Consider the following 11,471-nt stretch of genomic DNA (forward strand, 5'->3'; position numbering starts at 1 on the left):
ATCCTCTCTGCTAAGCCATTCAACTGAGGTGTCTTTGGTGGAGTCTTTTGATGCCGAATACCATTCTCCTTACAATAAGCATCAAATCTGCCAATGTATTCACCGCCATTATCAGTCCGAATACACTTGAGTTTCTTCCCCGTTTGCCTTTCAACTAGTGTATGAAATTCCTTAAACTTTTCAAATACTTGATCCTTTGACTTTAAAGTATAAACCCACACCTTCCTGGAATGATCATCGATGAATGTAACAAAGTAGGAACATCCACCAAGTGTCCTAGTCTTCATAGGCCCACAAACATCCGAATGAACTAGATCAAGTATGTTCTCCATTCGAAAAGGAGAATGACTCTTAAACGCAACTCTGGTCTGTTTCCCTGCCAAACAGTGAGAACACTTACTCAAATCAATACCACTAACACCCGACAACACATTCTTCTTGAACAAGATAGACATCCCCTTTTCACTCATGTGGCCAAGTCTTTTATGCCACAACTCATTAGAATCAACATTGTCCACTGCGTTAACAATGTTCTGGATGATCTTCGGACGCGTGATGTATAATCTTGAGTCTTTCTTGCCTCTTCCCACTATCATAGAACCAAGAGTTAGTTTCCAAATACCATTACCAAAACCGTTATAATAACCATCATCACCAAGAATGCCTGTTGAAATAACATTAAGTCTCATATCCGGAACATGTTTTACATTATGCAAAACTAACTCCATTCCCGTGTCAAATTTCAAACAAACATCTCCAATACCAACGATCTTTGATAACCCGGCATTACCCATCCTAGCAAATCCATAGTCACCTGGAGTGTAAGATGAGAAGTGATCTCTACAAATTGCAACATGACATGTAGCACCACTATCAACAATCCAACTCGTGTCATCATGAGTAAGATTGATCATATCATAATCAATACAAACAAAGAACTCATCTGTGATAGCGTTAACTTCAACCTTATCATCATCACCACCATCACTTTTCTTTTGTTCATTCTTGTCATATGCCTTTTTCTTCTCATTCTTCAACTTTGGACAATACCACTTTGTGTGCCCCTTTTCATGACAATTATAACACTCAACATTAGCAAATTTGCCTTTGCGTGAGCTGCTACGATGATTGCCTCTTTTACCCTGACCTCTACTATGACTTCTCCCCCGCGTTTCTGTGACCAAGATATCTGACTGTGAAGAGGAACCTTGTGACTTTCTTCTCATCTCTTCATTCAAAATACTACCCTTAGCCAATTCCATGGTGATAGTACCATTCGGTGCAGAGTTGGACAAAGATGTCCTAAAAGTCTCCCAAGAGTCCGGTAATGTACCAAGTAACCAGAGACCCTGAATCTCATCCTCAAACTTGATACCCATACCTGCAAGCTGATTTATAATACCCTGATATGCATTTAGGTGATCTGTAATAGGAGTCCCATCATGGTACTTCAAAGCCATCATCTGCTTAATTAAGAACAACTTGTTATTCCTAGTCTTTCGTTCATATAACTGCTCAAGCTTTTTCCATAAGGCTTTAGCATCAGTCTTCCCAGTAATATGGTTCACTACATTATCATCAACCCACTGCCGAATATACCCACATACTTGTCTATGCAAAATTTTCCATTGAGCATCAGATTTTTCCTCAGGTTTATCCTCAGTAAAAACAGGCAAATAATAATCTTTTACATAAAGAGGATCCTCCATCTTGCCTTTCCAAACATGATAATTTGAACCATTTAAACTAATCATCTTACTTGTATTAGCTTCCATCTTTCACACAAGTCAAATCAAATAACCTAGCTCTAGATACCAATTTGATGGGAAAATGGTCACAACGGGCAAACTACAAAGCGGAAACAAACCCGTTTGACAAGCATTTCCCGACCCGTATGAACCCGTGAGGAAACTAACAAATAAGGTATACCACAATCACCACAAATCAATACCAATTCTGTCCCAAATCAGCAAATACGAAATAACAAAGCACACACAATACACACGAGACTTTTTACGTGGAAAACCCCTCAAAATCGAGAGTAAAAACCACGGGACTCGTAAGCCACTTAAATTCCACTATCATCAACAAGGAGAGCAATACAATAATCCTTCTCTAGCTCAACTAGAGGTATACAACATCATCATACTCTTGAACAACAATAATCAACAAGTATATGAAGAAATTAAAGACAAAAGATGAACAACACTACCAATAAACTGCCCTCTGTTCCAGAAGCAAAATCATGAGCTACAGGACTTTCTAGACGAATTCAACGGTTGAAAATGTTGGCACTGATGTCAGGAAGACACAGCCCAAATATCGTGAAGATTCAACGGTCGGATCTCCGGGGATCGTCTCTTTTCTGGCCTGCTGTCACTGTAGACGGGAAATGTGTTTTTCACTCTTTTTCTTGATCTCTATCTAATCTCTCTCTCTCTCTCTCGTATCATTGAAAACAGCTGCACAACTTCAAATTAAAGGTGCTCTCTGATGGTTGACCAAGTCAAACAACCAATTGGGCCTAATTTGTTGGGCTTGGGCCATTACTTTCACATAAATGGAAACAAACTAATAAACCCAACAGCTGAGATTAAGTTTTCTATCGTTCACTTTGGCTTAGTTCCTGAACAGCCACAATAAAGTCTTTCATAGGTCTTATGTTTCCTTAGTACGCTTTAATTACGGTGTTTTCCATGAGCAAGATCATTCATGAATTTTGATGCTCTTAGCGAGATATCTAATAAATCTCCCCACAAAAATTTGTACACAAACATATTATTCTATGAAATTGAGAACTTAATTTCAGGGTTGGTCCCGAGAATTTAAGGCCTAGAACGAGATAAACAAAAAGCCCTTTGGCCCCAACGAATAATATAAACTATTTTAAAAAAGGTATTTCCGGCCTTGCTAGAATGCTAGTGGACTTTAATATTTTTTTTCGGGACCTTTGATTGTTGTTTCTTATCATATTGTGCTTTGTCTTCGTTGCTTCAGTTGTATTTCTATTTCCATGCTTCTCAAGTGTTCGATTACGTTTGTATATATAAAAAAAATTTAGGCCCCTAAAAATATTGGGCCCTTAAAAATAATGAGTCCTAAGGCTAAGTGATCGATCACTTTATTCCTCTCTGAGTCTCCGGTCTCCCTGCTTGATTTAGGTAAATGCTTAATTTACTTAAATAAATGGTTCATTGTCGCGTCAATTTTTTTTAATAGAATTTTCGTTACTTATAGATATTTATTATTGCCCTTAACGTTAAGTATGCCATTTTAGGGGTAAAAAATTTATTATTGTTATTCACGTTTGCTGAAGTTTCGATTCGGTTAAGTTTTCACCGTAACATCACAGGTCAATTACAAACCTGTTACCTGTACATTGATTTATTTTTCTTTTTAAATATCTAATTTCTGATAAACGATTCAAACTTGGCACCAAAATTTCATTAACGCGCTCATCATTCTGTGCTTCTCGAAGATGCAAATTCATAAAACCTAACTGTTAATTTCGCTCGGCAATTTCTTTTTCATTTCTATAATTGATCTTTAATTCCGAAGTTACATTACATCAATTTTAGTAACGCATTTGATTATTACGGAGTAATTCATTCAATTGATCTTCGATCATAGATCTCAGTCTTATACGTTCTACCGTAAGCTGATATGCTCGTTACCGAATTCAAATCGTAAATTAGGTAAGCTTCTAATTTTAGCTTGAATCGTTTGCATAGTTAATGTGTATTTGATATTCGCAGCTATCATGATTAACGTTCTATAGATACATGATACAAATCTGTATATCGTTACCTGAATGTGATTTAAGTTGATAAACCTAGACGAAATTAATGAGTCGTGCATAAATGAACTTTTATTGTAATTATTTACAGGTATACTGGATTTTTATATTGAATTATTTACAGTTTTACCTGTTAGGTTTGTTAAGTTCTCATGCTTCAGTATAATTGTAATTGCTAGTTATTGAAGGATTTGATATTTTATTGGGACAGAATACATAAATGAACTTTTGAAGCTCTAGCAATCAATACATTTGATCATCTTAGTGCTATACTGCTATTTCAGTTGTATGAATATTGTTAGATTGACTTACCGGTGTTTGTGTATGCGATAATGTCTTACTGTTATATTTACTTTGCATTTGTCAGGACTTAGAGATATAATCCACATTCAAAAATGTTACAATGGATGGGAGGATCAAGGCGGAAAGTCACGACTGTAAGTTTCTGGCAACCAATTGCTTTCCCTTATAGTGTCGAGAATTTTTCAGTTTGTAATGCAGTTAGCAATTGTACAATATTGTTCATCAAGGATCAGTTATGTGTAATGATTTTATTGTTCAACTGTTATTAATATACTCTGCTGCACCTAATATCTTGAATCGTCTCATACTGATATTCAGTCATCTCGGCTTTGTTTACTGTAAGTTTGATCGCTAGACCTTTCGTAGGTTAGTTTCTTTATAGACTTATAGGTGACATGATACCATTATTTTAGGATACAGCCTCTATGTGTGGGTTTCATCTCGTGGCATGCTTAAGTGCTTACCGCTTTATACAATTCGTGCCATTTAGTGGGTGGACGAGGGGATGATACTGAAGGTGACCACAGCTATGTTTTGATTTGGGACATAATAGAGATAAGGTGTCAAAAGATGTCTGGAAATCTGCCTAATCAAGAATATTTAATCAAGGCCATAAGCAGAAGCAATGGCTCTAGAGTAGGTTAATAAGAAACTGACTAAGGATAATAAAGATCTATAGTGTGTGTGTGTAGATCATACCCAACTACTTGTTAACTTGTAGTTTTTTATCCCATGTCATAGTTTGATAATAATAGCTTATCATGTAGTTAAATGGTTGTATTACTCTTCCGATTAGATATATGTTTTGATAAGCTTCTAAAACATTTATTTGGTCAACAAATTAAATCGTGTTTGTTTGTCCTGTTCTGGCTGTGCTCATATGAGGAAATTTCCAGTCAAGAAGGTCAACACAGAAAAGGTATGTTCTGTATGTCATTTGGCTCTACAAGTCTACAATGTGATGGATGTCCTCAAACAAAGATTGAGGGGGTGCTTTTATAAGTAACTCATGGCTAACATTAGATTGTTTTTACATTTGCTTTACCAGACAAAAACAATATTTTGAACAAAGAAAACGGCAACAACAAGGGCAAGAGCAGAATATAAGTGGGCTAGAGAGCTATTCCCATAAAAGGGTTCCAAACACACAATTTCATGAAAATAATAGATCTCTTGATGTTCAAAGTCTGCTAAACTTATCAAAAAATGGTCAGGATTGCACTTCCAGACCCTCAGAAGGTACCATTTTAATCGTTATCCATTTCAGGTGTCATTTCTTAGCTAGCTGTGTTCTTGAACGATTTGATGTCTTTGTGTACTTGCCTAGTATAAAACTTGATAACAGTCATGGAGGTTGTGTATCTTACATGTTTAAGCAAGTTGATTGAAATTCTTCACAACAATTTACCAGCTATTGTGAGTAGTCTCTACCATAAAAGATGATAACAAAATGTTGATAAACAATAAGAAAATTTTCTTTAGGTTTGTTGAATATGTCTTTATTCTCGGATAGGGCATGCTCTGTTAGGTTTTTACTGCATAGAAGTTCTTTTCAAGTATCTATATTCAACAATCCATTTGCTTACGATGAACTTTATATTGTTTATGATCTTTTAAAAAACTGCAAGGAAAGGGAAGGCCAAATGGTGAACATACAACATTAAATGATCAAACTGCGCAATGTCCAAATGCGAGTCAAATGGAAACCAAAAACCTCCATCCATCTGAACATTTTGAAATAAGGGAAACTAGTATGTAATTTTGAACTTTTCCCTATTCTCACATGTCTATATTTTTTTAGGCACACCGGTTATTCATCTTGAGCCCTTATTCTTTGAATTTATCAGGAATTGCATCCAATAACCTGGAAGAGACAGCATGTTGCCAGGGGTAAGCAGATCTTTGCACGCATATGAACATCCCTGACCTATAGCCATGTTGAATACTAAAGTCTATTCATGACTAGTTTGCTAAATTATACACAATTTCATGTGGGATCGAACAGCATGGTTTGCAGTATACTATACTGTGTTTTTTCATAGTATGTAGTTTTATTTACTGCTCACTACATGGGTGTTCTGTCCTTGTGTGAATCTGGTTTTTTGGTGCATCTAAGGTTCTGTTTGATTTTTTTCAAATAGTCACCAAGGTGCTTCAGAAAGGAGTGATGCCAAAGATCAGTTGAAGACGACTACCGAGTACAGTGAGTAAACGATACCAAAGAAAGCATTTATCCTTTAATGTATGCTTTCTTAATGTTTAAAGTCAATTGCCATGTCTGATGTCCACTGTTCACTCTTAATTGCTACAGCCATTACAGTGCATGTAATAAGTACTTGTAACAGAAAAAGTGGATTATCTAAAGCTTTATTAATAACTGTCTTTTTTAAGCACAGTGGTCATAGTTTCTATGATGTTTGGACCCTTTAGCTTATCAACAGCTCCTAGTCTAATCTAATAATTTGGTTCTCGTTTTCTTGTTTGTATCTTCCAGAGTTGTCTGTTATTGATATGCTCAGTGATGATGGGCAAAATAGCAGTCCAAGAGGAAACATGGTACTTGAGAATCACGTTGCATTTTCAGTTGAAGGTACATAATGGGTCATGACCTGCATTTTTGAAGATTCATGATAGTTTCACTTTTTATTGTATCTTAATTTATAAGTATAATCTCCACAGACAGTAATACGTTATTGTGAAATTTACTAAATTACTATGGAGTATAGATTTGTGAAGCTTGTTATTGTTTTGACACTCATATATCAATCTGAACTCTGTCCTATCCCTTCACGTCTAGGAAAAGTAGAAATGGCAACTCCAGTTCATTCACCACAACATCCTACAAGGTAACTATTAGGCTTAATTTTGTATTTGTTTATGATTTTACGTACTCAAATGCATATCATAAATTCTGCACTTGTAGTGCTGGGTGTAGTTACTAGTTAGTTCTAATTGTTCTCATTGTAGCTGCTTGCTCTTTATCAGATAGTCAATATTATAGCCCCTTAAATTTCAAATTTAACTGTTAGAGAACTTCATTAAACTAACTAGTTGGTGTTTAAGAGTTGATTTTTTATCTTTAAAATTTGTGTTTTGACTAGTATGGTGACTCAACAATTTGGCATTCACATATACACTTCTGTTACAACTGAAATACAATGTGTAAGTGTTCATCCTCACTGGACAACTACAAAATTTCAGCATATATAGATAATAGATCACTGGTGGGTGTAAACATATTGATAAGAATGAGAAAACATGCTTTAGTTCTTATCTACCATTTTTGTAACAAATGACACATTATAGTGATTGTTTTGTTTCTGTTGTTATTATGTAACTTTTTATGTATTCTTGAGTTCATTCTTATATTTACTCCTAGAAAATGTGAATTATGATGAATATCTATTCAGCACTTCAAATTTTGTTTGTCTGTTTTCCAAAAAAAATCACATTTTTTTGTCACAGAAACTTCTCCTATGGATGTCCTGCACCACCCAAAATCTCCAAGGGATTCCATTCCTTCAAGAACCTTAATTCTAGTCTGGACGACCAATTGAGTGAATTGGTGAGATCTTTTTACAGTTGATTGCTCTTTTTCCAATCTTGTAATGTATTTTTTTTTTTTTCTATTTGCAATTTATACTCCACAGGTTCTTTGTCATGGCCTTACAATAATCTGCCTGTCCTGAATTTTGGAAATCGGCGTCACTCTTGTTTTTGTTCTAGCATCTCAAATAAGCTTCATCTTTTCAAGAACTTACCTTACGTACACAATCACACTAACTTAACCCGTTCCTTTTGTCCTGATATTACTAAAAAATTATTTAGTAAAACTTACTATAACAACTGTCTTTTTGTTTAAGAGTCTTCTTGTTGATCATCACTTCTCAGTTCTTTTAATCTACTAGTCTTGCAGTGACTCATTGTAATTACTGTTTTTATTGTAGGATGATACAGCTTTTGGTGTTGACTTACCAACTGACGCCACTCGGTTAAATCTTACTTCTAATATAGAAGAACTTTGTCATAATTGGAAACAGAAGACAACTGTTGGAAAAGAAAGGTTGATGCAGAATGCAAGATATATTTTCACTGATGATGAAGATAGAAGGGTAAAGCAGGATGGATTTAAATGGCATGGTAATTTTTCTTCAATTTTATAGCTATTAAGAATTGTAAGGTTGCGTATATTCGTATGTATAAAGGGGGTTTTATCAGCACTTCAATTTTCTGTCTTTCCAGATGAAGCTAGCTTTTTAGATGACAGTTATTTTGATGATAATTATGGCATATCCCGAAAGAGCTGGCCATATGATTCGGATTACTATGTTTCCAGAAGAAGGAAATATGATAAGCCAGAATTCTCATTTGAAGGACTTCATATGCGAAACAGGTTTATATTCAGTTGCTACTTTTATATATCCATATTTATGTTTTGTTTTACTTGGGTCTTAACTGACAAGTTATATCTGCAGGGATAGTGTGAAAACTGCCAAGAGCTTCAATAAACAAGGTGCTTTTTGTTTCTTTAACATTTTATTGTTTCTATTTCCTTTATTTTTTTTTTTTATGTCCAGAATGTACCACTATTAGAAATCCCTATGATGAGTGTTGACATCACACAAACGCAAACTCCCTTAATGACATGGATGAGATGAATATATTATTAATCTAACAACAAAAAGTAATTGTGATGAAAAATTTAAATATCTTTTTATATGTGTTGAGGCCTTGAGGCATTTTACCTTTGACTTAATCAGGGGTATCTTCTCCATATAAGCGACAAACGGATCATGGTTGTGATTTCATTGCGTCAGATAAGACAGGGTATGCCACTCCTTTGATGCGTTAACTCATATATAATGCTTGTATATATCTAACGAACATCAGCAATTGCAGTTATCCAACTACAAGTAACAACTGCGAGTTTAGTGAGATGACTCATTGTTCAGCATGGCCTTCTTTTCAAAAAGAAGATACAAGAGACCGATTGAGCCTTTTCAGGTCAACTTTTGATATACAACATAACTTACATGATTTTCTTCTTATTTCATTCGATTTATCTATGATCTATGACACATTTTTCACATTGCCCGTCTAAAATATCGATGAATTTATGTACAGCGAAGATTCATGCTTGTCTAGTGCAGGTAACATATTGAAAAACTCCATCTTCTTATTATCTGATTATGTCTTATCTTCTTAGATATCAAAATTAAAAACATGTTTTTTTTATGTATATAGTATGGCATGAAAGAGTGATGGATACATCATTTAACGATATCGAAATACAGAAAACAAGAGCACCTGTAGGTGTTTCCAGAAAACCAGCAGTAAATAAGTTCAGTACAAAAAGGAGTACATTTGACCAGGAATTCGGGCAACAAGAAAGCGGTTTTTTTTCGGGAACACGCAACAGGATGCCCGATTTTCCAACTTCAGATGATGTTTGGATGTTTGGAGAACAATTCAATAGTGAGACCGTATCTGTCACCAAACAGGAATCCCCCTTTGATAACAAACATTGGACTGAAGAGCCATTTGATCCAGATTTTTATCCGAAAGTTTACGTTGATGACAAACAATCGTCTTCCAGGTCAGACCATGATGCCTTCAGTGGCAATCTTTTTTCACCGAAAGTTGCATTCAGCCATCAAGTTAGTCCCATTCACTCGTCTCATATTATCAAAAGCACCGATGTAGAATGTTTTCACCAAGAGTCATTTAATAGTGATTTCAAAAAAGAAGATTTTAGTACGATTAACTTCCAAGAGAGTGTTAGCACTGGTGAAAACAGATCATTAACTTTACCAGCTATCAGCAGCACACTTCATCAGAGTAATTACTCATCCTCAACAAAAGAGACACCGATGAATGTTTTGGATTCGGAAGATAGCCATAGTCAGTTTGAGGAATCAAAAGTTAAAACTCCAGAAATTACTCCCGGTACAAATGTTGCACTGTCTCCTTTACGTTCTGATGGGGGGTCGTCATCGGTCGCGATGCCACAGAATCTGGAAGAACACGATGAACTAAAAGGGTAAGTCATAGTTGTATTATGCTTCTTTTGTCTCCTTTTTTTATTGTTGACATTGGTTGTTAAAGAATTTTTAAGCGGTGTCCTAAATTGCTGTATATGGTAATCCAGTCAAGCAGATGGTACAGAAACTTCTCTCCTGAGACAAAATGGGCATAAAGGTAGACTTCCAAGTTTCTTCTATGCTCGTTTTGCTTTTTATGTGATATTGTTTTGTGTTTAGATCAGAGGTGGCAATATGGGTGGGTTAAGCTGGTAATAAAAGGTGGTTTTTGAATGCCGGTCTATCGGCTTGGCCCATCAGCAGTGTTTGTATCTTTTATATATTTAAAAATCGCTAATATGTTATGACCAGAAGTGGCCTGATAGATGGATCAAGCAGGTCCAAAATAGGAAGTTTTTTTGCAGGTCAGGTCAACAGTGGGTTTGATACTTTTCTGTAAAATTCTCTATCATATTAAACATGTAAAAAACTATAATATCAGGATATTTTCGTTTCGTTTATCAAACTTATTATGAAATAAGCAATTTAAATACACATCGATCACTTGCAACCGTTGGACAACTAACTTTTTAAAGTTTCTTTTTTGATCCTTTAGAGTTAACATTCATACCAAATTAATCCATTTCCTAAGTAAACTTTTAGCAGGATTACCTCTAGTTTTGACTGAATTCGGTAGTGATACTTCTTTTTATCGGCAGATCCTGCTCTTGAAATTATAGAAACAGAGGAATGTGGGCATGGAAAAGAATCTTTCTTACATGAAGGGCCACACAACAATTTGGCCAATTATCATAAGGTAATGATGCTTGGGAGTTTTGTTCTTCAAATTCTTTAAGTACAGAAATTTGGATAAACTATCCGTACATAACACTTCTAAGTAGGTATGATCCTTCTGATGGAACTGATAACATTTACATTCTATTGTAATAACCAATAGAATTCATAAAAATGCAATATATATATGTAGCTAGTCTTAATTCCTAAATTTTCCTATTACATATTGCTAGGAACATTTTTGTATATCCATGTACAACTGAGTATCAACATATTGTTTCCTAATGTCCATTAGTGTTCATTGAGACACAGTTACATCCCGATTAAGCATATTCCGACGAGAAAAGTCACCATTTAACAGCATATTGTTTCTTCATCTCCATATAAACCTTAGCTAATTGATTGTCATTTGTCGTTGGAGTTGATTTTGTTTTGTCAGTCGTTATAGGAACTCTCTCTGGATAAGTCTAGTGTTAATACTTTTTTGTACTATTTAAAAAAGTTTAACTAAAGTAATTCAAAATTATACGGAGTATAATTTGGTTTGTGAATCGAAT

At 35.0% G+C, this 11,471-nt stretch overlaps 1 protein-coding gene across 3 annotated transcripts; it reads left to right on the top strand.

Annotated features, from left to right (window-relative positions):
• The first annotated feature begins 4,884 nt into the window (after positions 1 to 4,884).
• On the top strand, positions 4,885 to 11,173 carry LOC139873010 (uncharacterized). Of its 3 annotated transcripts, XM_071860936.1 has the most exons (17): positions 4,885 to 5,018; positions 5,148 to 5,338; positions 5,728 to 5,850; positions 5,947 to 5,989; positions 6,241 to 6,302; positions 6,594 to 6,689; positions 6,891 to 6,945; positions 7,565 to 7,664; positions 8,047 to 8,239; positions 8,342 to 8,492; positions 8,575 to 8,612; positions 8,860 to 8,926; positions 8,999 to 9,103; positions 9,224 to 9,249; positions 9,344 to 10,139; positions 10,248 to 10,297; positions 10,839 to 11,173. In XM_071860936.1, the coding sequence occupies exons 3-17, from the start codon at positions 5,799 to 5,801 to the stop codon at positions 10,973 to 10,975; spliced, it is 1,971 nt and encodes a 656-aa protein (XP_071717037.1). In that variant the 5' UTR covers positions 4,885 to 5,018; positions 5,148 to 5,338; positions 5,728 to 5,798; the 3' UTR covers positions 10,976 to 11,173. The 3 variants fall into 3 exon arrangements, with proteins under 3 accessions (XP_071717037.1, XP_071717038.1, XP_071717039.1); XM_071860937.1 differs by lacking the exons at positions 4,885 to 5,018; positions 5,148 to 5,338; positions 6,241 to 6,302 and having other exon boundaries at positions 5,766 to 5,850; XM_071860938.1 differs by lacking the exons at positions 4,885 to 5,018; positions 5,148 to 5,338; positions 5,728 to 5,850; positions 5,947 to 5,989; positions 6,241 to 6,302 and adding an exon at positions 6,318 to 6,341.
• Positions 11,174 to 11,471: the final 298 nt, after the last annotated feature.

This window comes from Rutidosis leptorrhynchoides, chromosome 10 (assembly GCF_046630445.1).
Source record: "Rutidosis leptorrhynchoides isolate AG116_Rl617_1_P2 chromosome 10, CSIRO_AGI_Rlap_v1, whole genome shotgun sequence".
Taxonomy (NCBI): Eukaryota; Viridiplantae; Streptophyta; class Magnoliopsida; order Asterales; family Asteraceae; genus Rutidosis; species Rutidosis leptorrhynchoides.

What these genes read in the sequence shown, in the direction of transcription:
- LOC139873010 (XM_071860936.1), top strand. Translation starts at nt 5,799, where the DNA reads ATGGAAACCAAAAACCTCCATCCATCTGAACATTTTGAAATAAGGGAA. An exon ending in GAAGACGACTACCGAGTACA is followed by an intron (nt 6,303 to 6,593) that starts GTGAGTAAACGA and finishes TGTATCTTCCAG; the next exon opens with AGTTGTCTGTTATTGATATG. An exon ending in CAAGAGCTTCAATAAACAAG is followed by an intron (nt 8,613 to 8,859) that starts GTGCTTTTTGTT and finishes TGACTTAATCAG; the next exon opens with GGGTATCTTCTCCATATAAG.